The sequence below is a fragment of the Solea solea genome, chromosome 1 (genome assembly GCF_958295425.1).
Source record: "Solea solea chromosome 1, fSolSol10.1, whole genome shotgun sequence".
Lineage (NCBI taxonomy): Eukaryota > Metazoa > Chordata > Actinopteri > Pleuronectiformes > Soleidae > Solea > Solea solea.
In genome coordinates, this window is record NC_081134.1 from 46,259,528 (window position 1) to 46,286,308 (window position 26,781).

General features: G+C 39.5%; 1 protein-coding gene across 2 annotated transcripts in view; it reads left to right on the forward strand.

Annotated features, from left to right (window-relative positions):
* Window positions 1-26,781, forward strand: part of LOC131466762 (collagen alpha-1(XI) chain-like) — a 90,164-nt gene that overhangs the window by 8,959 nt on the left and 54,424 nt on the right. The window contains exons 3-13 of one of the 2 annotated variants that reach the window (XM_058640235.1): window positions 1,419-1,632; window positions 2,657-2,819; window positions 13,196-13,324; window positions 17,476-17,565; window positions 17,790-17,888; window positions 19,391-19,702; window positions 20,768-20,833; window positions 21,744-21,785; window positions 22,192-22,254; window positions 24,664-24,738; window positions 25,360-25,443. In XM_058640235.1, the coding sequence (XP_058496218.1) occupies window positions 1,419-1,632; window positions 2,657-2,819; window positions 13,196-13,324; window positions 17,476-17,565; window positions 17,790-17,888; window positions 19,391-19,702; window positions 20,768-20,833; window positions 21,744-21,785; window positions 22,192-22,254; window positions 24,664-24,738; window positions 25,360-25,443 (1,337 nt within the window). The remainder of the gene's footprint in view (window positions 1-1,418; window positions 1,633-2,656; window positions 2,820-13,195; window positions 13,325-17,475; window positions 17,566-17,789; window positions 17,889-19,390; window positions 19,703-20,767; window positions 20,834-21,743; window positions 21,786-22,191; window positions 22,255-24,663; window positions 24,739-25,359; window positions 25,444-26,781) is intronic. The other variant, XM_058640328.1, reaches the window with a different exon arrangement.

Below are 26,781 nucleotides of genomic sequence, written 5' to 3' on the forward strand. Positions count from 1 at the left end.
TATTTGTTCATCTTCTCAAATTTGACTTGCTTTCAAGGAATAAAAGGAAAAAAACACAATAGATTTAGGAATTGTATGTGAATGTTCTTAATCAAAGAAGATATGTGCAATCAGGCCAGTGCTCAGATGTTTGAGATGTAAAATGAATCTAGTGGCATCATTGCTGTTGGTTGTTTTCAGAGTACATCAAGATCTCTGACAGCTTTATTAATTAACACTGCTTCAGGCTCAGTTGTCTAGATGTTACATTTGAAGAGAGAATCTTAGTGAACTAGTAAACTTGACATTATTCAGTTCATTGTTCTTGCAATGAGTGGGAGATTGATTTGTATCAGAGGTGAATAGACCTATACTGATACCAATAACACAGTCTTCACAGTTGTGTTATTGGTCCACACAGCTCACATTATTAGTGGATATTTTTAAGATCTTATTGGAATTTAGGTATTTCTTTTTCCAATATTTTAGAGGTTTTATGCCAGATGCCCTTCCTGAAGCAACTGTCCCCATTTAACCAGGCTTAGGACCAGCACTAGGAGTACAGTGGATGTGGCCACCCAGTGGCTGGGTTCCTTTTTCCAATATTCAATGCAGTAATGTTCACCAGTATCGGACCAATAATAATACCTATTGGTTCATCGCCATGTGCTACATATTTAGTACAGTGCGGTTTGAGCCACATTTTTCTGTCCCAACCCGACTGAGCCTGAGATAATATTTACGAAACCCAACCTGACAGGTGACCTGTATTTTTTTTCCAGAGCCTGACCTGAACCTGACATGTGCTCTGTATTTTTGTATGAGCCAGAAACAGTCAGCTGATGATGGTTGTTAGCCTTTATTTATGGTTATGGCAAACGAAAAGAAATTCAAATGACAATGTCAGTTGATGTGGCCTAACCAGACCTCTGCTCGACAATCATTTCAGGATTTTGCCAGAGGTCCCGTTGGGTCCGGATGGACTCTGGCAGGGTATCCATGCTCTGATAGGCAGTTAAAATCAATTAGCCAATTGGCTTAGCACAGAGCCAAGAACCAGGAAGAATCAGCTGGTGTCAATGTGGGTCTATGTGTTCGAGTAATATCCTTTGTGAGATGTAACTCAGAAGAAAAAAGAATGTTTTTTCTCAAAATATTTCTTTAATGAAGAAGGGTGGTCGATTATCTGCAACATCCTTAGAAATGCAGAGAACACTCCTTATCCAGTTTTCCCACAAGAGCTTTTTAACACAATGCAAATGGAAAGACTGTGGTTACACTGAGTTGTTCCCATGTGTGAATCAGATGCAGAGCAACGCTGTAAAACCTCAGACAAAAATTTGCACTCACCCAAACCGTTTACACTACATACTGAATCTATTGGGTTTTACCAACGTATCAAACTACTGTTTGATGCCTGCTGTTTGTTTAACCTTCAGGGGGAGATTTCCCAGAAGATTTCTCCATCATGTTTACCATTAAGCCCAAGGCTGGCCTCCAGACCTTCCTGATGTCCGTGTACAACAAGCAAGGCATCCAGCAGCTCGGTGTGGAGGTGGGCCGTGCCCCTGTCTTCCTGTATGAGGACCAAAATGGCAAACCTGCCCCAGAGGAGTACCCCTTCTTTCGCTCCATCAACCTTGCAGATGGAAAGTAAGTGACTGGTTCAGAGATGGCAGATATTTTTTGTGCATCTTTGCCTTTCTGAGTCCCACTGTGTAGCCAGAGGAACTCAAGGAATTTCCAGTGATGAATTCAAAATATCAAGTTCCATGTGAAGCTTTGGTAATTGGCTCAAAAACAAAGCAGCATATTTTGAGGCTCAGCTTGAGTACTTTATCAAGATTTATGGCCTTTATTTTATGCTAAACCAAACCAGTCTGCTTTACATATTTTCTCAAGCACCCAGAACACACTTAACTGTTCAAGTCTGGTAAACTGAGACAACCCTTAGGATTTATTGTCATCACTTTTGTTCTGTCATTAATACCATATGGAACTAATTGTACAGTAATAGTATTGTAAAGAAATTGCAAAGTGCATCGTTAAAATTATAAGGAGTGGTGCACTGATATGGTTCCGAATCTGGAGCCAAATGATAGAAATACAAACAACTTTTAAAAGTTGCCATTAATTATTTGCACAAATGCTAACAAAAACAATTTAAAGTTATCCCATATGTGGCTCTTTGGCTTAATTAATAGCAGATGAAATAACAGGCTCAATTTACAATCATTAAAATCACTCTCAAATTTGCATAGTTCAGCTGCCAGTTTATACACAGTATTACAATTAATTACAATTGAAATTTCAAAAGAGCAATCTATAATCTCCATATACAAACCAGGGATTTATTAAATATCATCATATGATTATACAGATTTACACGGGCAATCTATATTAATGACCCAAGCAAACACTTTGTGTGTTATTTATTTACTTCTTACATAGAGAATAGTGTAAAACAGTTTAATGTATAGTCTTTGGGCTTTTTAGCCTTAATTTGATAGGGCAGTTAATTGTGAAAGGGGTTAAGCCATCGGTGCCCTGCTTCTCCTTTTTCACCATTCAGATGTTAGATTTTTATATATTATTTTATACATTATTAGCATACTATCAAAAGATAATGTCTCTATTTTGACTAACACATGCAGTGTGTTGCTCTTGTGCTGCCCAGATGGCATCGTGTAGCTATCAGTGTGGAGAAGAAGAGTGTCACCATCATTGTGGACTGTAAGAAGAAGGTGACCAGGCCGCTCAACAGAGGTGACCAGGCTGTTATCAACACAGAGGGCATTACTGTCTTTGGCACCAGAATCCTGGATGATGAGGTCTTTGAGGTAAGACAACCACATTTTAGCCCACTTGGGATGCTTAACATGTTTAAGAAAATGACCACTATCTCAGCTATACTTTGACTACTTACCTGGAACAACGGCACAAGTGTCACTTTGCTTCATAAACGTACATTTCTGTTTCCCGTTAACGCCTTAGAAATGTAGATGGTAGAGCTATGCTGTTTCCTCCTTCCTGTTTCTAAGGGTAAGCTAAGCTAAGCTAAGTCTTGTCACCCTAAACTAAATGAGAATTTCAACAAGGTTAGCATAGAGGGACTGGCAGCTACGGATTTGTCACCACCGAATATGAGTAGGATTTGCAAATTCGGTATAACCTCTGACACTTAAACATGTGGTAAAAAGACTACTTCAGGACATTTACACTGTTTTTTTTGCAAACATATTGCAGACACTCACCACTAGATTGAAGTGATTATGTTTTTTTCAGGCTTCCCAAGATGCAGGCAATGTCTCTATTCTGTTTTTAATTGAAAGCATATTGTGAACCCCACTTTGATTGAATCTTATTTACTCTTTGTGAAGCAAAGTTGTGAATAATTGGAGTGTCTAATACTTTAATTCCACATGCTTTAAGGCTTACAATTTATGTGTCTTTAACTTGTGCGTATAGCAAATGGTGAATTTTATTGGCCAGAACAACAATATTGGCTTTGTGTACTTATTGGCAACAGCCATGGGCAATGTCTGTGGTGAGGCTACTTGCACAGTGGGTTGTTCTCAACACTGGGTTGACTTAACAAGACTGAGACAATACAAGACTGAGTCCTAATTGTCATGAAACATGAAGAGAGTGCTATTTAGGGTGCATGAATACTTCTATTATTTGTGAGATGACTGTTTTCCTAAGTAGAGAGTATGAATTCACAGCTGGGTGTACAGACACAGAGGTGGCAATAATAAAATGAAGTGCCAAGCTACCATGTTTAGCACAGGTAGCTTTGAGCAGAGTGGAAAAAGTGGGCTGAATACTAGCACATGAAGACAATCGCCTTCCTTTGATGTCTACGTGTGGAATGCTTGCAAAGTAGAACAGCCTGCAAATTGTTTGCCTCCAGGTTAGAGATAACTTTCCACTGAGGAGCCACTTGAAATTAGGGAGCGCCAATTTCTCCACTGATCCACTGAATGTGATCTGCTTTTTGTTGAAATGATGATATTGCCTAAATATAGACTCTTGACTGTTTGACCTTAAAAGTAGTTTAAAACCACAATTAACGGTTTCTTTATATATATAATATGATTTGAAAGTATTGATACGAGGGCTGGGCTGCAGCTAACAATTATTTTCATAACTGATTAATCGGTCGACTTTTTTTGATTAATCGAGTAATGGTTTGTCTTCTTTTCTCCACAAACCAAAACAATTCAGTTTCAATGATTTATTTGTTATATGGAGCAGAGAAACCACACAATATCCACTTTTAAGCAGCTAAAAAAATCAGAGAACTATTACGATTAATTTAGTGAATGCTGATGATTTGAGGTGCGAATGTGAATTTTAAATTTGTGTACATTTGAAACTCACTTTAGTCAAAGCACACTGAGCACAACCAAGGACTTTTACATTTACTACAAAAAAGGCTGTAAGAGTGAAAACCACAGTTTTAAAGCTGAGGCTGTATTTAGGGTAATTGAGTTGAGTGGAGTGGATAAAACAAGTCTAATACATTTACTAAGCCTTTCTGTTTTTAATGCCAATTAAAGAGGCCTTTGTTTTTGAACATATATTTCACTAAATGGTGTCGAATTATGGAGTAATTTGCTTTTTTTCCATCTCAAAACTTTGAGAGAAGACTTAATTTTCACTCCACGTGCTGAGGCCTCTTGCACATTGCAATGTGGCTTTAATCAGAGTATCACAAAAAAAAGAGAAATGCAATGATGACCCAGCCAGCAAGGCAGCCATATCTCAATTATTCCACTTCAAGTTTAATAATCTCAGGCTTAGAATAAGAAGTATTTTTCTGACTACAATGGTATTGGTTAATTATTGAATAAAATAAGGTTGCTAGACAGATTAAATCAGTGTGTTTATTTCAGAGCTTGCTGATGGGTTTATGCTTTGGCATCCTTTCCACAGCTGTTGTAGGTGTAATCAGTGAATCCCACAGGCTTTGGAAAGGTTTGGTTCACTGATGGTATTATTATGTTGATAAAACCTTTTTGAAAATCTGGGGCATCTGTGCTTTGAAGTTTTTAAGATCAATCCTAAGGTATCAGGTATTTTATGTTAACGTTGTTCCCTGTATCCAACTGCAGCGGTCTCTGTAGTGAAATTAACATAATATGTTTACATACTCATGTGATCTTGGCATGTTTGTTGATATCTGTTAATACATTTTAAAGCCAATATCATCTGATAACTCGATCATGAATGTTGCATCCCTAGTTAGCAGTTGCATATTCATAGCCGTAGAGAGCCAAGCTAGTCAAAATGGCTGTGTTCTTTTAGTTTATAAATGTAAACGTTTTTGTGATGTGAAGTCAAGTGCCATATTTTAAAAAAGAAGTTCAATTAAGATATCAAGAAGGCAAACACTAATGTTTGCAAATACCTTGGGAGTTGATGTGAGATTCTGCTATGTTTGCTGGCAGAGACCAAACTCTTACACTTACCTTGACCCCAGTAAAAGCTTAACTAAACTTAACCAAAACCTAAATCTAAACCAGGACACTGTCCTGAAGTATCTGTATAGCATCACTAAGAGCTTCACATACTGTACATTGTAATTACTGAGTTTGGTTCAGCTTCTGCTCTCAGAACTTCTTTGAGATGTGACCAAATGGCTTTCTGCTGTAGATTGCATAAGCAGGTGTCAAAGCTGGAAGCACACGAGTGAAGTCTCGGGGAAAAAATGATCAGTGTGTACAAAGTCTTGGCTCAGATTGCACAGCTGCTTAAGAGATATGCTCAGTGACCAGACCTCAAAATGCCTTTCCTCCCTCTTTTTTTCTCTGTTCTTCTTTATAATAAAAGCCACAGGATATTTGAAGTAAAAAAAATCATCATCTTTTTTTATGCAAATCTCTTCCTTAGAATGAAAGGGAATTGAGTGGGATTCTTTGCTTGCTGACATGTGTCGACACACGTGTTTCCAGGTGTATTGTATATAAAAGTGTGTGTGTGAGTGGAGGACAGAAGGAGAAAGATGTAAAGATAGTTTGTTTACGTGTCTGTGATTACTCTGGAGTACGTCGTTCCAAAATGTTGTCCCTCAAGCAGGAGAGTCATTGGCTGAGAGATCTAACAGGGCTCTGATGGGCTCTAAACCTTACAGTGAATCATACGGTTTACGGTTGAATTGGCTGTTTCTCATCTGTATCAGACACTTTTCACCTTCTGACATCAGTCGCAAAATGTTTTTTGGTTATGGCTGTGTAATTGGAATATTGTAATTTATTAATATTTGGATGTGAGCATTTGTGATACTTATCACATATGTGATTTTCATCTTTTCTCATTGAAATGTAGCCTTGTAGCCATATCATACCTGTACCTGACCTCCTTGTCCTGTATTTATCAGACCAGCAATTATGGCCATCACTTTATTCATTGTCTTCCACTTTGTCCTGCACATGAGGGTGGGGGATCACTGTACCCAATCCCAGCTGACAGGGCAAATGGCAGGGTACACCCTGGACAGGTCACACACACAGAGACAAACAACCATTTACTCTTACATTCAGTGTCCAATTAACCTCTGCATGTTTTTGACTGTGGGAGGAAACCAGAGTACCTGGAGAAAACCCACGCAGGCCCTCGGTTTGGAAGCCGGGTCCTGCTGCAAGACAACAGTGCTAGCCACTCCTCCTCCGTATGGCCACGCTGTCACTTCATAAAGAAGAAAAATCCAGTTTGAACAATTCCATAATGACTCATTACTCTTTTGCATATATTCAAACAACCCCCTCCCCACACTGCTGTCAGTGCTCCCCCAATACTCGTCACAGTTTTTATTATTTTATTGACAATCTCCAGACTACTGTAATAGCATTCAGTATAGCCTTCCCTCTACTGATCTCCAAAAACTGTAATCAAATACGTATTAGCAAACACAAAAGTGCGGTGATTCATAAAACTGGACAGACAAGCAGAATTATCATCTTTCAAAGGATAGGCATCATAAATCAAAAAGAAACGTATAGCAGTTGAAATAATGTAAATGTAATGTAATGAGGGTGTTTGAGTGTACGGATGTAAATGTGGACATTATAATATACACATATACATATACATACATTGTTACATACACACACACAAAAAACAAAACACTGATGACTAAACATCATTCAGTAGTCTGTCTTTAGAATTCTTTAAAGTATACAGTTTGGATGTAATTGTTCCATCACTGAGCCTCTTTATACCTAATGGACAAATGACAGAGCTCTGTACGGAACATTGGAAGCTGTAGCAATTTTGCTTTTCTTGTATTTTCCTCATGAAAATCAGAGTTTGGCTGGAAAAATGAATGAAATTGCTCGGGAAACAAAGCAGCTTGACACAGAGTTTTGAATATAAAATGTGAACTTTATACACACTGTTCAAAATAATGGTGGATTCCGAGTAAAATGTGACACCCCTACCGACAATTCACTGGTCTCGGCACAGCCTGGAAGTAATAGACCTAAAGGTGCTTCTTAAATCTTTTGTGAGGGAAAAGAAAAGAGCGAGGAAAAGCAGACAGTGAGAGAAAGAGAGAGAAGCAAAGAAGGCGCAAGCAGACACAAATGGATGCAAATGGTTCAAACAGTTCAACAGTTTTGTTAGCTACTGGCAAGCAAAATGTTTTAATACTCAAAGGGTGCAAGACATTCGTATGCCCCCATTGCTTGAAAAGAAACTCTATCCCTCCACTGACCACAAAGGCTGCACTTCATAAAATGTTGGGGAAAATCTGGAGAGAATTATACATTTTTCCTCTTGTCTGCTTCTTGGTTAATTGTTGTCCTTGTTCAGTTTTGAAATTCCATCTGTATTTGTTCTTTCAACATGTGTTGCCCTCCCAGAGTTTGGAAAAAGCTCTTTAGACGTTTTATGTGTCAAATTGAAGCAGAGATGGGTCCGAGAATTTGAATAAAGGAAATACAGAAGTGCATGATGAAAAAGACAATGTACACACAGGAGTAAGGCCTTTTTTAAGTGGCCTCATTTGTGTAAGAATTAGTTCAATCTAATGCTGAGACACTCCTACACTTACTTTCCATACTTTACATACCAGAAATAATGTCAATCTTCTTTGTTTGTGTAGTTAGCATCTGCTTCTAATTACAAAACACAAAATGGCAGCTTCCACATATGAAGGCCCTTGCTTACAGTACACAAACAAATCTTATTTTAAGGCTGTAAGAAACAAACACTTTTTATTCTGGGATTATACAAACTTCTGATGCACATTACATTCACTTTCTGCCAATAAACTACTTCTAACGGTACACACTGGACCTTTAAACGTTTCTTTATACATTTTTAAGCAAAAACACCAAATTCGACGTGCTTGTAGTCTGTTGATCTATGAACAGACTACATAGATCAACAGACTAATCCTGGATTATTTTGAGTAACACACACCTGCATGTGTGTGTGAATGGGTGAGTGACACAATTGTAGAGAAGTTCCTGGATTATTTTGAGTAACACACACCTGTACCTGTGTATCTCATACCTGTTAGTGTTGTAACAGCAGTCCGTCTGTACTTTGTTGAGAGGTGTGTGAAGAATGTTTCCAGACACAACAATGTAATTCTTCTACAATAACATTTCAAACATCTAACCATGAATTTGCATTATGCGATAAAAACAATTGTTTTTCAGTTTTTCACACAGACCAAACAAACTGTCTAGGCCGACATATTGTGTATAGAATTACTGACGAAGACAAACTTGGACATCAACTTGGACATCAACAAACCCAGAGTACTCTGGGTTTCTTAGCTATTGTGTTGCATTATAATTGCAGTTGCTAATGCTATTAGTAGTACACAGTACTATTGTCTGTGATATTGGCGAAATTAATAAATACAATAAATACATGTTCAGATCTCATGAAGGGAAGTGATGAGGGCGTTTGGCCCTGTTTGAACCTGTCATTAGCTTTCAAGTGTTTATTTAAAGGGCTGATTGCTAAACAGTTGACAAGCTAACAATATTCAATTTAGAATGCATGTCAAACAAAGACGAGCAGTAAATCTTCATGTTTAAGAAATGAAAACAAGAGATTTTTTGGCTCTTTTACTTGAAAGCTAACGTTTGGGTTTTCCACAATTAGTCATGAAAGCTCTGGTGTAGTGAAAAGGATATGCATTGGCCATGTATAAGGGAAAGCAATGTTTTTCCTGTTCAGATAAATGGTCTGCTGCTCCGCCTGAATAAGAGTTTGGCTTGTCCACTTTTGTCACGTTCAAATATTTTCATGGTAGCGCGAACATGCAGCAATTTTTTAAACCCTGTGTTGAGTCGTACTTCGTCCTTGGGTTACTGCGACTCAGAACAATGTCAGAGAACTTCAATATCTAGAAGTTCTGGCCCATAGCCCCTTAATTAAGTAGAATAGAATTAAGCTCATATTGCTCACCCCTATTGAGCACTTGTTTCCTAAAGAAATGTACTTTTTTCCTATTTTTTCACTTCCTCTCCTGACAGACTAGACGCTCATTGGCCCATTGGCGAGTTTGAGAACCCTAACCATAGACTAAGAATGATAGATAAAGTGGAGCAGTACGGGTATAGGTTTGTGAAATTTGAGAAGCATTGACAAACTGTCGTGAAAAGTCCTTAAAAACATCTGTATAGTTTCATGTTGATATTCTAAATCAAGCTTGTCTCAATTTTGCAGAAGATTCAAACACAGACTGCATTTTTCTTCACCACTTTAAAACGAGTCTAACATATGCTGGCTGAGAAAATCCCTGTGGCCCCTTCCATATTTGGCCCCCAAAGGAGCTCTCTGCATTTAATTAAAGTTGTGTGTTATTTTGGAGGTCAGTCATGTGCCTTGTGCTGGTGAATCTCTCTCCCCAGACCTCCGTCACACTGAGTGGCATTCACATGTTGCTATTTGACACACTAACAATACGGTGCCAAGGACAGGAGTGCAGAGGTTGTGTAATACCACCTATTACTTGGTCAACATCCATCTGCCAGCTCTTCTCCTGAAGTGACTCTCTGAGGGTCACGCCGCCCAGTTGTTGTCTGTGTGCTGTTTTCGATCTCGTAGCTTCAAATCAGATGTGAAATGTTAACGAACGCCTGGGGTAGAAACAGTGGTGTGTTTATTTCTCTTTCTAATGTGTCTTATTATGTGATGTTTTAAAAAGAAACCCAATGCCTCCCTAACAAAGTATGCATTGTTAGGTGAAATGATGTCTTTTTCAGGCCTTTCATCAAAATACTTATTACAATTTGAGATGAAGGTTAACATGTGTTGAGTCGGGCTGTAGTTACACACATTCACACATTCACACATACACACGTTCATCGTACACATAGACCCGCTAATGGATCGATTGTAGTGCAGCCCAGACGGATGATTTATGTGCCAGCTCTGAGAGAGCCAGTGCATGGCTGTAGATCAGTGCCGGAATTCTGAGGGGGAATGTCGACAGATGCCAGGGAGATGTGCAGCATAATTCACACAATAGCATCAATAATGGCACAGAGATGCAGTCAAGGAAAGAGGGACAGACAGACAGCCAGACAGACAGACAGACAGACAGACATGAACAATGAGAGGACGTCAGTTTGGGAATCTGGGGAGTGATTGAATCTCTGACTGGCGGATGTGTGTGTGTGTGTGGTCCCTTAACAGCCCATATATGGCTTTCCTAGTTCTCTTCTTTTCATACACTTTATTTTAGAGTTAAATGCATCATCAAAGCTGAAAATGACTTGGTGGGAAAGAGTGACAATTGATTGTCTCTGTCTATGAACACAGGAAGACACAGAAAGAAGGAAGCAGATGTAGATCCTGACTGATTCAGTGTCTTTTTTTTAACTTATCTCCTCTCTTTGTGTCCATTTGCACTAAATTATAAAGTAATTAGTTACTCAGAACCTCTGTTTTTTATTGTAGTTTTTTGTACATTGTAGCAGACGTGCAAAGGTGCAGGGTAAACTCCCATGAGCAAGGTTTTCTCCCCCTTTTTAGAGTTTAAGCTCAATAAGCACAAATGATCTTTTTGCAGGAATGCCACACTTTCACAATGGGGCCACGCTCCGATCCGGTCGGCCCCCATTTTGCCTTCCTCAAGGGGGTTGTCAAATATTTGCAGCCCCTGCTGCACACTTGGATTCAGAATAGAATCCCCCTCTAGAATCCACCTCTGTGCTGGCTTTTAAATGAATTTTGAAGTGTTTGTCGCAACCCTTCTGGACAAGGCATGAAATTCAGATTACGGTTTGAAATGTGATGCTTATTTTGATCACAGTTTATTATGGATACATGGATGAATGCTCTGTATTTATTTAGCACTTTTTTAGTCTTGATGAGCAGTCAAAAGCTGCTTTACACTTCGGTTTTTGCCATTCACCTCTTCATATGCATTCACTCTGACTTTTTTTCCTATCATGCAGCCATCAGCAACATGGGGTTAACTTTCCAGTTGAAAGACAATTCACTCTACCACTCAACCACTTGTCTGTATATTCTGTAATATGACCATTCTACTCAAAAATCTGATCATCATTTGAAAATCAGTTTCCTTGTGAGAGGGACGATGTGCGAGTCACTGATAAGTAACGGCCTCAGCGGCGACGGCAGTTGGAACTGAAATTTATTGAGCACACAAGGACTACTTTCCCGTAAAACAAAAATCTATTGTTGTTTGGGTTGTTCAATACCCTGTTGAGATTTAGTGGTCACATTTAATGTGTGCAAATCTGATGTGGGGCTGTAAATATCTAATGTGTTCCAGCGCTTTAAACTCGTACAGATGTTGCCTCCTGTAATTTAATGCAATCTGCATGTATGTGCTTCCTCCTTGGAGGCCACCCTGGACGTGGCCTCCCTTCACCTTTGCACAGCACTTCTGGGTATTTTCTCAATTTATTTGTCCTCTCACTTACTTACTCCAGGTGGATTTCAGCTGAGCTGCCCATATGGTTGATGGAAATTAATAACATTCACTACATCTGTGTCATATAGTTCCAGGTTTAGAAATTCCACCACAGACAATCATGGAGACAAAAGTTCCTTGGCTGATCGAAGGGTTGTGAGCAGGGATATAATTTCCTTCTCCAAAAGCTCACGAAAAACAGACAACCTAAGCTGAGGACTGACTTTGCTGCTCTGTAGTGGACTTGATCTCTGTAATAGCTGATAGAGGCGACTGTACAAGGGCATTTCAAAAAGCCTTTGACTATATGATTGATAGTCAAGAAACTTCTGCCTCAGGAACTCAAGGTAACATCTGCCTTGTTGCTTCATTGTCAGATTTCATGATCCGCATGTTGTTGCAAAGCTGGGGTAATCATGCGAGGAGGAATGTGTAAGTACTTTACGGACATTAACATTTGGTTTGGATTTGTTATCATGAAAGAAACACAAAACAGACTGTGTGACTGAGGCTCTCTGATTTTAAAACAGACAGAGTCATTTTGGGCATCGTGCAATAAGTAAAAGTCACGTTTGTCGTCTGCACCGACATCGACTGACGATTGGCGTAGATCCAAGTACAAAAGATCAGCAACTGAGTGTTTGATGGAAAAGGTTCAAAGTAAAAGTCTGTGTATCCAAGAAAAGACACAAGTCATCTACGCATCCCACGGACAATTTCACTTTAAATTCATTGGCCAAATGAATCTGGTGATGTGAAGAGTTCAAACATATTATATTATATTATATTATATTATATTATAACGGTTATTTTTATAATCGATTAATCTGGCGATTATTTTCTCGATTAGTTGTTTAGACCTTAAAAAAATGAAAAATCCTGATTGATGTTTCCCAAACCTTGAAATGATTATGTTCTCAAATGTCTTGCTTTGTTTACAAACCAAAAAGAAAAAAAGAAAAACAAAGCAATTTGGGTTAGGAATCCAAGATGGCTGTCTTCATGCAAACACTGCTACTTTGAACACTAATAGCACTTCAGTCTTAAATCACTGTTGGATTTTTATCTGCAGACATGATACTCTGCTGTTTGTGTGCTAAACTCTGCGTAGAGGTTGGTATTGACTGGTGTTGCCCTGCGTCCATGTTTTTAACGACTTCTCTGTTCTCTAAGGCGCTGCAGTCAGGTCTCAGTGTTACTTATGTTGAGTAACACTGAGGATAAATGAAAACATGAATATTTTCCAGGCTTTTGCTGACACACTCGTGACGTCTCCTCCTCTTTCGCCCTCTTTCTCTGTTTCTCCAGGGTGACATCCAGCAGCTGCTGATAGTGGCAGACCCCAGGGCGGCCTATGACTACTGTGAACACTACAGCCCCGACTGTGAAACCCCCAACCACCATGACACCCCACAGGCTCAGGAACCTGAGGAAGAGGTATGTATCCAAAGGAGGGGGAAATCATTTGGGAATGGATGGGATGCATTTAGGAGTAGAGAGCAAGGAGGGATGTGTGGTTATCCAGAGCGAGGGAGGAGGGGTAGAGAGGAGTTCAAAGTAGGGGCAAGGAGAAGGTGCGGTTATAATCCAGTAAATCACAATGATTGGATATCCTGGAAAAAAAGACAAAGTGATACTAGGAACGCGTGTAATGCTCAGCACACAGATGTTGCCCCAATCAAATGTCCAGGTCATTTGCACAATTCACACATAAATATTGTTTAAGTAAAGGAACACTCTTTTTTGTACTTTGGAGGCCACTGACTCAAAAAGTAAAGAAATGATTGCACAGGGTAAGGATGTGTGTATACAGTAGGAGGTAGACCATTGAAACTCATCAACTTTGCTTCGTTCTTAACCCCATTTTGAAAATTGTCCAGAAAAGGCTTCAGTGCCATAAATAATGGTTTGACAGCTGCTAGTAACTGTAGATACAATTTTCCCTGGTTTGAGCCAGCCCATATGAACTGTGCCAGAAATACATGAAACAGTAAAAGAATAGTTTTTGCATGATCTTAAAAAAATGTTTTTACAAACATTCCTGCAGCCATAAGAGCTTTAACAGAGAGAGTTTCAGTGTGTTTCTCTAGGCTACTTCACTGATGAAACGTGCTGACATATCAAAATAAACTTAAATGCACCATGTAGCCTCTTCAGTCAAGCATCATTGTCTTTTTTGAACTATATATTTTGTTATTTTGCTAGTTCAAGCCTTTTCTGTCGCCTGACATTTTCCCTCACCATTTCACTAAATAACTGATGAGCTCACACTGGAAACTTTTCCTTTTGCCCTGCCACGAAGTCTGAGCCCACTTTGGAGTGGCCCCGTGATTTATATCACTAACGAGTTCTACAGGCTCTGCCCAGACTCCCAGAGAAATTTAAGCTTTTCCTTCCCCAGCTAGAATCCCAATACCTGGAAAAGTAGACTTTAGATTCCTGGTTAAAAAAAAAAAGCCCCTACTTTATTTGGTACCATGTCCTGGAAAATATTGCTTCATCATCAGTTAGCTCTTCAGAGCCAAAACAAGGAGCTTGTAGATTGTGAGGAGACAGTAGGGAGCAGTTTGAACTGGAGAACATTGTAAATCTGGTTTATTCGTTGTTGATTTCTTTACAGGAATGTTTTTCTTACATTCTAACATGGTATTTTATAAAGGATTGAAATGACTCCCTTCAAGGACAAAACACTGTTGAAAATGTTCAAATGTCTGTAAAGTTTCGGTGATGAAAAAAACATCCGTAAATGTGGAAGTCTGAAATTTAGATCCTTTGTGTTTTATCTGACTTTAATTTTTCTCCAAACCTTTACAACTCTATAAATGCACAGACAGTGGCTTTGAACTTAGTCTATGAGGATGCACCTTGACCTTTAGCCTGTGCTGGCTCAGCAGTAGCAGTAAGCCACATGCCTGCAGCTGGGTTAAAAGAGGAAGACAGGGTGACGCAAGAGAAGGAAGTGGTAGCTCCAGTATTTATGCCTTTCATTCAGGCCTGTGGTGAAGACCTTCAACTCAGCCAAGCACTCCAGCTCCGTAAATCCTTATAAATCCTCCTTTCTCCATATTCTGACCCTCTCTTCTCTCTCTCTCTTTTCCCCTGTGAGTCAGTGGAGTTGCTCTGGCCAAGAATTCTTAATTGTATGACCCCCCCCCGAAAGGAGGCCGAGCCAGCGTTGCACCCGGCTGTGGATATTGTATTATTTTTATGAGCTTAGTAGTTATCCAGGGACTAATATTTATTCCTCTGCTGATAGAGCGTTGCATATCAGGGGTTGGTCTGTTAACTTAATCTGCCCAAGCTGTTTTTCAACAGCGTTTAAACAAAATTTATAGACAGAAGGCAAAAGTGGTGCAGTAGTAAAATGACATAACTTTTTATGGTCTGTGGGCAGTCCACCAATGCCAATTGGCGTTGGTGATTTAAAGGGTTTCATATTGTGGGTGATAACAGAAAACTGCTTATTAGCCTAAGAATTAGATGGTTGATATCTCTATTCTTAGTTTGATATTTGCACTGTTAAAGTTACACTGTAGCGGTCAATTTAACACCAATTCTGATTAGGCCCATGCATGACTAGTGTTAAATTTAACTTGTTTGGTTTTATTTAAATGCTAAAACAGTATTTTATATTGTTTTTGACCCTTTTAGTTTGAGGGTTAGGGTTTTTCTTTTGGCTTCTCCCTCTCTGGGGGTCACCACAGCAGATGTTCTGCATATTTGATTTGGCAGATATCTTTACACCGTTTGGCCTTCCTGAGGCAACCCTCCCATTTATATGGACTTGGGACCGGCACTAGGAGTACACTGGACATGGCTGGGGTCAATTTAGAGTGGATTAGGTGCCCTGCTCAGGCCCCAGCCCCAGCAGAGTTGAACTGGCCAATGTTTCCCTTTCTGCTTTAGTTCAACTGAACACTATTCCTCAGGGAATTTGGTCCTAATTGGAACTGGTGTCAAATGGACTCTTACTTTACACTGAAAACTTGACTGAGCTATGTTAAACTGTAATTTGACATTCTTTTAATATTCAGATTAATCAATTGACACATACCATAAATAAAGGTAGATCTAACCTTTGGACTGAACCAAGCTAGTTGTTTCTGTCTTTATGATAAGCTAAGCTAACTGTCGATGAAGACAATGTCTATGTTCTTCAATTCAAACTACAACAAGTTTGAATTGATTTAATTTAATACAATTCACATTTCTGAGCCTGGATATTGCAAATTTGAGTATTGGCCGATACCAATATTGATCCGCTACGATATCAGCAGGAGTCATACATACTTTAATTACATGTTTTTGTGTGGAATGTTAGAATAGGCTTGATCAGGTGATATTACTTAAACAGAGAACAATAGCAGCAACAGTAGGTATGAGAAAAACTGACCCAATTATTAACCAATGGTTACATCAATTTTAACCTTCAACATAAGAATATATGTTCATTTCATACAGTCTATGGTTAATTTCATCAGGAGGAAAGTACCAAGTGCTCATGGGGGTGTTTTCAGAGCACCCATGTTTCATAGGTAACAACAGCGTGTCTTCAGAGAACACCCCCCTTGTTTACACTGTTTTGGATTAGCCCAACCCACACGGGGTGAGTGACTCGTCCCGCAGGTAAACCCGGAGCCCGAGGAGCGGCCCCGCAGACGTACTTATCTCCGTGTCTGGAGCTTCAGGACACATTTAAAACACACAAAGCTCTTGGCATGGCTGGTTTTTGGGGTATAATTAACAGACGGAGGCTGTTGAAAGTCGACAGGTGGCGCTGGTTTATGAAATAATGTTGTTTTAGCAGTTCGCCTCAGGATGAGCTAGCGTGGTGCTAATGGCTAACTCGCGCTCGCTGTGCGGCTTTGTAAAGAAAAATGTTTCACACACACACACACACGCTGTTGTTGTGGTCACGTGATTTACATGCGTCCAACACGCAGAGACCACGTGATCAAAACGGAAGCTGCTGTAGCGGAATGTCATGACGTTAAAAAAACGCATATCGGATTATATCGGATTGCCAATAAAATCTCCGATACAACAGATAATATTGTATCGGAGATTTTAGAGGCAATCCGATATAATCCGATATGCGTTTTTTGGCTGATATCGGATCGGGACATCCCTAATTACGTCACTCACATAGACAATTTTAATACTCTTTTTTTTGTAACAGTGATTCCCATCATTTAGCAAAACACAGTGAGTCAGGCGAGCTTGGTTCTGTATTAATGAAACCCAAAGAATAAGAATGTTTGTCTTACAGGATTCAGAAGTAGAAGCAGATACATTTTACTGGCAATTAACATCATGACATCCCGTTGGAAGCAAAAAGGAATCTTAATTGCTGTCAAATTACAGACATGAGTAGGGTGTAAGGGAATGAAGGACTGCTGTCCTCATCCATATAAAAATGTTGAGTTTTCTAATATGGATGTGATCTTTTCATTATTTGACCATGTTTGTTAGAGCATGAATGACACTAAACCTAGTGTTTCAGACGACATGGTCTTATATGACATGTAAAATAAGTGCAACATGTCTTGTGCTGCCTTGTTTACATGATTGCACCTTTTTCCTTACAGTACACTAACTATGACTATGGTGAGTCGTATGACTACAATGAAGGAGAGTTAACAACTGATGCTCCTCCCACTGAAAAAGCCAAGACTGAGGTAACAACTAACACAGTTGCCATGGCATTTACCATGATAACACCTACTGTAAACATACTGCTCCTCCTGCTGTATGTCTCTCATTTTCCTTTTTATGTTCATTGTTATAAACGTCTACTCTATACAGAACGTCTTTGCGAGTGTTTAAAGACAAATCATATTCTCCTTATCTTGTTTTATTGTACGATGCATTTCTTTTTATACTGTTCCTGCTGTGATTTCAGACACACGTGGCTGGGTACGACTACACAGAGGAGTACGACTACACCACAGTGGATGGAAGTCAACCTGAAACTCCCACTGATACTGCAGGGCAAGGAGAGGTAACCCAATCAATAAATCAATAATCAAGACACTTAATTTGTTGTGTAACTCAGAGACAGGACAGGTTTATTTCTGCTCAGTGGTATTTTGTATGTGAAAAAAACTAAAAGTAATGTTAAAACATTGACTACTGTACTGATTACGACACAATACATTCTGCAGATTTCAGGAGGTGGCCCATGTGCTTTTCTCCTTACGTTTGTGATATTGGAATAGTTTTGAACACAGATTATGTAGATAATGCTCGCCTGAATTAGCGCTGTAGAAACGTCTCTGTGACATGACAATACCACAAAAAAATGTGCCTGCATCAAACAGAGTCTGGATAAAGACAGATGCATCTATCTGCTGTGTTTTTGCTTTATCTGCTTTATCTGCTTTATCTGCGTTACCTTAGGATAGATAATATCCTAAGACCATCGTACTAGGGCTGGGCAATATATTGATATTATATTGTGGTCTTAGATTTTCTATATCGTCATGTCATGATGAGGTGTGTGTGATGACTTTATGTGAATATCCTTCCTTTAACATTCAAAACCATAGAAAACCAGGTATTATCTGGAATGAAAGGTAATACGTGTATACATGATAAACAGTAGATCTTTTTTTATTGTACAGTGTATTTGTCACTCTCCTTTGAGAAGCACAGACATCTCAAAGGAAAACTTCATGAGTCCAGAGAAACAACCTGTGTTCAGCTTTATGTCCCCGTATATCTTGTATATCGGAATGTATGAAGGAATGAAAATATTTTTTAATTCTTACCGAAATATATAAATGGATTATGGTTTGTATTATGTCTGAGGTTTACGGCATACAATATTATATATATCATGTAGTTCCATATAAAACAGAGGAAATACAGTGGCGATAAGAAGTACAGAGAAATTGGAAGTGGGTATTAAATTGATTAATATATTATATTTATAAAATGAAGCCCACTAGATCCAATACAAGTTGATTCCACAAGCTGGGAATTGTGTGCAACAAATCTTAAACCAGATTTGCATGAGACTGTTTCAATCCATCAAGACACTGTCAGCATTTGGTGCCCAATGATGCATTTGACTGCACTTTTGACTGCAAATGCAACGCTGATCCCATGGAGTCAGTAATTACTCTAATTTACTCCAGTGAGATTGAAATTGTAAGACGTCGGTTTAAACCTTGGCAAACATCCATGTGTCAACAGTTTGAGATATCTCACTCCTGTTGTTCTGCAGAGAAATCAGTATGTGGTGATAATGTAAAAACATGTGTATTTCACATATGCTAACATTAAGGATGCTGTCCCAAATTAGACACAGATGTGTGCTCAACTAAGAGGAATGCAACCTACTTGATCTTAGTAAATCCTTTTAGAATTGTTAACTGAAGCGCTTGAATACTAATGCATTCTAAGCTTTTTAATTAAAATAATACCCGTGAATCACAGAAACTGTTTTCACTAACCAAACCTCCATGTTACCTCCCGTCCCTTTGTCTGGACTGATCCTAGAACTACGATGGTGAGATAGTGGATGATTACATCACTGGCGTGGAAGAGGTGGGGGCGGAGCCTGAGCCTACGGTAGCTGTGGAAACCCCTGCCCCAGTGGAACCTCATGAGTCTGTGGACCCTGCCACTGATGTGTATGAGTTTAAGGAGTATGATTTGAAGGAATATGACAACACCAACAACAAAGAATTTGTTGAGAAGCCATATGACTATGGTGATTATGGTGATTACGACACCAAACCGACCCCAGAAACATACGAGGAGGAGTTTGGTCCTGGTGTCCCAGCAGAGACAGACTTCAGAGAGAGCAACGTAAGTGTTACAGGGGGTTTGAAGAAAATGGTTTTGGGTGGGTTGTGGTGGGAGGATGGAGAGGATATTGGTGGCATTTTGATTGCCTTTTTTGTTTGTTGTTTCTAATGGTTTGCTGTATACCTTCATGCACATCCAACAAACACAAATACACCAGCAAACACACATTCTGTCTATCCAAGTTGCCTGGAGATCAACAGATGTTGACCCTGCTCTCAGAACAGACACACCCTCCATAACCTGTGACCCCTTCCTGTTTTTCAAAGACATGCCTATCCAGGGTTATCACACCAGTGATCTAATTGGATTACCTGACGACAAACTTAGAGTCTTAGCAAATGTTATTTAATCACATCCAGATCAATATCTGCTGAGGCTTGTTTCCAGCTCCCTTCTTGGCCTCAGAATGCAGATTCTCAGAGGCAGGAAGTGACACAGTCCCCGTCTGGATGTTGGGTTCACATCTGTCTGTGTGTGGGTTATTTAGCATGTCTCCATTAGTGCTCACCGCTCTACAATCGCAGGGTTCCATGGTCCAACTCCATGACTTTCTCAAAAAGAGCTTCGACTTCAGACTTCATTGTATAATCTGGTGGTTTTTGAACACACTGCTGTAGGTGGTTTGTGAATTCCACTTGTGTGAAGTCATTGTATGGATAGTGTCAGGTGACGACCTCTACATTTGTGCACAGTTGGGGTCTCTTTTTTTCTTCTTCTGCAGTCCCCAGCATTTAGAAAGCTTAGTAAATAGGAGTTCAACCAAACTCTAAATTATAGCTCCTTGCTAAATTATTCTTGAGGTTTATTTTTCCAGCAATCAGAAAAAAAACCCGCTTTTACCCCAAATTTAACCCCCACCCAAATCCTTTTCTGCATGCAGACCAGTCAGCACTTTGCTAAGCACTTCTTTGTCAGAGTTTTACACAACCTCTATAAAAGTGAAGACACCCAGGGCATCATACATGGGCATCTGCTGCACATCGGTCTCACATTTTCCATTTTTGGCCGTCAAACCATGGGTTTCAAATGTTTGGCCAAATAAATGTTACTGTGTTCTGTCTGTAGGTGGGTGGAGGTCAAAGTTACCTGGGGGAAAAAGGAGAGAAGGGTGAACCTGCTGTCATTGAGCCTGTAAGTACAGTATTATCTTTCAACATCACATTTAAAAACAAACATATTCAAGAATGTGTTCACGTCAGTACCAGTTAACAGTCTCCTTATATTAAAGCTGCATGACAAACTTCACCATCAAAGTAATGCAGTTTTTCAACTTCTTCAATGTATGTCACAGCATCAAACACTGTTCAGATCTGGTATCACATCACTTTTAAATGATCAAGAATGCTTTTGAGATCCAATCACGTTTTTGAACAGATTCATTCTAGGTCACCGTGATCTGAACTGATCTGCTTTAGCCAACACATGTTGAGATAAATGTCGTATTTCAAATTTAGTGATGTCAGCCAAGACTTTCCAACTGTTGCACTCAGAGATTTACACATCTACACATGCCTGAACCAGTTTCTCTGCATATCTTCTGAAATATATGGTTTTGTTTTTACGTTGTCGAGAACAAATGTTGTTTTTTCATCTTTTTTCTCTTATTGAGGCAACACAACACAATCTATATATGTGTGTGTGTGTATATATATATATATATATATATATATATATATATATATATATATATATATATACATATATAAAAGCCTAAAAAACAACAATTCATACAATCAGGGGATTGCACACAAAAGTATAATTATTTTTATCTTCCATTTCTGCCAAATGAAGATAAATATGCTTCTAATTTTACACACTGGACCTTTAACTCTCATCCGTAGACAGAACAACCAGTGCTACATTCTATAGAGAGCTTTTCTATACATTTCACCACTGCAGCGTAAACATGGCCTGAAACATCAGCTGCATCTGTATCTGTACATGTAAACACTGGAGAATTGTCAACAACTTCTCAGCCTTAAACCTGGAACACTGGCTACTCTCTCTATAATGCTTCTGCATCCCCCTTTCTTTTTTTCAGGGGATGCTTATAGAAGGACCCCAAGGAGGCCCCGGCCAAGCAGTGAGTATCACGTTCTCCCACACTCCCGTCTGCCTTCACACAGATGGAGAACAGCTAAAGAGGGAAAAAATGTCTTTATGGAAAGAGTGTCAGTCCTGATCGCCAGTAAAGCTTGAGTTGGGAGAGACAGTCAAAATGTGAATTTGTTCATGAATGTGTGTGTCTGTGTCTATATGTGTGTGAGAGAGCACAAAAGAGGGAGAGAGAGGGAATAAGAGAAAGAGAAGGGGGGGCGGGGGGTTTTGGGATATTTTATTTTGAGGCTTGTTTCTTTTTGAACCCGTCTCCTTGGTCTTTGTTGGACTGCATATGTGAAATATTGGTTAGACTGAATGTGGTGGGAATGCTGGTTAGCAGCAGTTTGGGATATAATATGTTAAGTGTATGTGTGTGTGTGTGGTTTCAGGGTGTTCCTGGTACCCCAGGATTGCAGGGTCCCCCAGGTCCCCATGGAGATCACGGTGAGAGGGTGAGTGAAGGCTGATTACAGATATAACTGAGAAACTCTGTCACTCATTCTCCTTTCATTGTGAATCTGAAGTTATAAGAATAAAAAAAAAACACACATTTGTAACTATCAGTTATAATACCAGGTAAGTTGTACAACGCACACAACATGTTGTTAGGCTTTAAGTAACACAGAACTGGAGAAAAACAAACTTGAATCTTATGCAGTTAGTGGATGTGTCCCTGGATGTGTTATGCTGCTGTCTTCCTCTATAGACAGAGTGCTGTTCTACTGCCATGGAATGAATAATACAATTGGACACAGCGTGCTACTGCAGCAGTGAGATGTCCATAAAATCAGTTGATCAAAAAAAGAAAACCCAGCTGTTATGCTACAGGACTTGTGAGACATTCAAGTTGGCTAAAATGTGTAAAAGTCTAAACTTTCTCAAAGCATTTTTCCCGGCACTGTGGGATTCCACTCATTTATGTGATTGATTGGATGACACAGAGTAAGTGCTCGTCCCCTCCAGAAGGCTGGCTCTCAGCTATTTTTTACCCAAATGTGATGGCCCCACACCCATCTGTCATCACCCTTTAAGCACTTCTATTATGCTTAACCCTGTCTGTGCCAACTACATGCTTCCTCCAGTATGACCAGCAATCCTCACCAGTACAAAAGGCTTATTGTTCCACAGGGTAAAAGTGATCAAAAAGCATTTAGCCTGTCTGAAAGTCTCTCCCCCTCCCCTTATTTCCTCCCATGAGAAAGAGTCTTGCTGAGGATTGACAGGGGGATCAAAAGTGACTGGTTTCTGTAGTCTTGTGGTTTTCCGTTGCGCAGTATCCGCCTGGTCCCAGTGTTTGACCGGCTCATTTCACTCAGGATCACTGCCCCCCTCCCTTTTCCACTGAAATGCCACTTTCCCAGCTATGTAGGCTGGTCATTAACACGAGATGCTGCTATGCTTACTGCAACAGCAACGGCTGCAGAATATTTACCACCTCTGAGGAAAGGCAGATGAGAACACATGGCATCAGTTAAGATCGCGGCACGTGACAAGACTGCTAACTAGATCCTAGTCTCTCTGGAAAAAAATAGGTTCTATTTGGCTTAACTTGATTTACAACACGTGTTTTGTGAATTTATTAAATCAAGATCCAGTCACATTAAAATGTAAATGTGTGTTCTTACTGTCATCATTAACTAAAAGCAACTTTTATCAATAATCAAGTCGTTTTGGTCTGGTTCTGAGAAAGTCAGTCAGTGTGTAAATGAAATACTTCAACAGTGTTTGAATAGATGCATTACAGATACATGGACTGCAGCTGTACCTGTGGGGGGTGTCATAAAAGACACCCCCAAAGCACCAAAAATGAGGACACACTATTACACTACAATTCACTTTTATCCATGATAGCGATGTTATGATGATACACTGATTCTGAGATACTCTCTTTCATTTTAAGACTATTTAATTTATGCTATGTCATGATGTACACTTAACAGAACTGGAAAAGTAATTTCTTTTACAGAACAATCTTCTTCACAAACTGACAAAGTGAGATCCCAGAACAATACCTTGCAATGTGCACAATCTTTACTTATTGCACTCATATCCATAAAAATATCAAACATACTTGTGTTTTGAAATGTGTCTGATGACGTAAAGATCACGATTGTTAACCCCTCATAATTTGGCCATATAATCCATAAAATCAGAAGACACCCACAGTTGTTGGACGGGCTAATGTAGCTTATCAAAGCTAATGCTAATGTTGCTAACCACAGCATATTTGAGCCAAATCTCTGAAATGAAAAGAAAAGAATAGATAACAATAGCCCTTGCAAAAACAATGTATTTGTGTAATGAATTTCATTTCCAGGGATCCATCCAGTTCCACAGGGCCATCAGATTTTTAGCCTAGTGTAGACACTGCTGTTCTGAATGGTAATATCCTGTGGCCTGCTTAATGAAAATACAATACATTCCTTGTCTCTGCATCGTCTTTGTAGGATTAGTCATATATCTGTCAGGAAGTGTATTAAAGGACCTCCTCATTAAAGTTATTGTTGTAAATAAACAATGGAGTTCACTGTGCATAGGTTAGTGTTTCAGCCTCTGCAGTGTTGTTAACAACACCTCTTAAGGGCCATAGAGGGAAGGCATTAACATTTATGTAATCTCAAGGGGAAAATATATGGCTTTCCTGTTATTTCATTCATTCTTCCTTGCAGTGTTGTGTGCTGGTGCACAAAACAACAGCAGATCTCAATTACAGATACAATACTTCAATTAATTAAAATACTATATGGTCCTTTTGAACAGCAGGGTTGTTTTTAACAGGGATTTTTCTTTAGTTATTTGTCAGCTTCATATATATCTTTGTGTTTAGAGCAGAACCAACTCTTTCTTCTCTGACTCTTTAGGGTCCACCAGGGCGTCCCGGTATTCCTGGTTCAGACGGTGTCCCTGGGCCTCCAGGTACCATTCTGATGCTCCCAGTAAGTCCCACTGCTTTCCACATGTCTGTTGTGCTTCCCCTACACTCTGTGCTCACTCACTGTTCATTTCAGGTAGTAGTTTGTGCAACACACTTCATTTAGTACAGTTACCTCACAACATCACCAGCCGGCCAAAGGACTGAGGCCTTATTTTCTTTGGGTTACAAATCACTTACATTGTAAATGTCAGCAAGTGCAGTGGAGTGGAACCTGTGACTACAGAGGGTTTGAAAGGCATGATGACACATACCTCTGTGTGTGTGTGTGTGTGAGGAACTTGTATTTGTATAAACACTGAACTTGTCAGCACCAGTAGCTGCTTAAATTTAGGCCTAAGATTGAATTGTGGTTAGTTTAAGGTTAGGGTTAGTCATTAACTGGTCATGGTTAATGTTAGGGATTAGGTTGTCTAAATGGATGGAATGTCCTAAGAAGGATACCTGCATAAAACTGCGTGTGTTGACAGCTTTAAGGTCCAAACAGAACTCAGCACATACTTGAGCGCACTCACCAGGGGAGGCCATTAGTCTCCTCGTAAAATGTGTCTCATAATAAAAAAAGACAAGTCAATTTGTTGTTAATGGTGTTTCTCATTTGGTGTTTTTGTGTTGCGGTTGACAGTTCCGTGCAGGCGGGGAGTCGCACAAAGGACCTGTGGTTTCCGCCCAGGAAGCTCAGGCTCAGGCCATCCTATCTCAGGCTAGGGTGAGTATCAGTTGTAAATGTGACCTCAGCACTTTGTCGTCAATTTAAAGAACAATGAAATGGTAGTGCCGGATAACTAGGGCCTGGTGTCCCTGAGGCAGTAGCTTGTGTCCATTTGCTTGGTGTCTACCCCTCCCTCTCTCCCTCTCCACCCTTTTACACTTAATCTTGTTAATTACAAAAAAACATTCATCCCCAAACATCCTTTAAAATCCGCAATTTAACTGTGAACTGTTTTGGGTTATTCTCATATGCTGCTGCCTAAGATGCAAGATTGTGGTTTTAACACCTCGGCCAATAAATGTTTTCAGTGCTATTTAAAGTAGTTTAAAGTAGTAACTCTGCACATTTTGTGCAGAGTTGGGGCTTGACCCCAGAACCCATTAAGTTTTAGATCAGATCTGATATGGATACAGGAATATAGCTTTACTTAAGAATGCAACACAGGCTGTTTTAAGTGTTGCTGGAAGTATTTGTCTCTTTTTTATATGAAATAAACATGCATTATTGAGAGGGTTCCACTATGTCGATACCTTGATATTTGGACAGACAACAAACTTGAATTTGGATTTCACATATTCAGAAATCTAACATTAACTTCCCGATGCTGTGAAGGAAAAGACTCTTTGTTCCAGACGGTGGTGATGTGATTTATAGACATGCCCCTGCTTCCGCTCTTGAACCCTTACTGTTTATCACTCTGCCCTCACATTTACCACCTGATGTTTACATTGCATCCTGCATGGAAAAGCTGGGTGGTCTCCTGATAGACATGAAATGTGTTTGTATTTGTTTATTTACATTTGTTATTTGTTTAACTGGTCTTTTGGACTGTGCTCAATTCACTCTAATGATAACTCTACAGCTGATGTTTTTCATTTTTGTGCTGGATGTTCTCACAAAGTACAGCAAACATAAACTTACTGGACAATTTAAATTTCAGCTTCTGTTTGCCCCAAATTCTTAATCCTCACTGTCTTTTGAACTGCACGTTTTACTTCTAACTGGAAAATGTCTATTGTTTTGTATATTTTTAAGTCATTTGTGCTGTAAATGTCTCGTAATCGCCGTAAATGAGGCCCAGACCCCAGTGATTTCTAGAGTTTAAACAAAGGTTAAAACCCACAACAGATTTTCACACCCACTGAGCGATGATAACCATAGCAGTGCTGAAAGGCAGCCTGAAATATGTGGCTTTGAGCAAGGTGTGATTTATAGTAGAACACATGGAGGCCATTAAGTGTGGCACAAACACAAAATATTCACACTTTCACAACACTTCATGTGGCTGCCAAAATTGGTGTTTACTAATGTCTTGAAAGCACTCGTCACCTACAT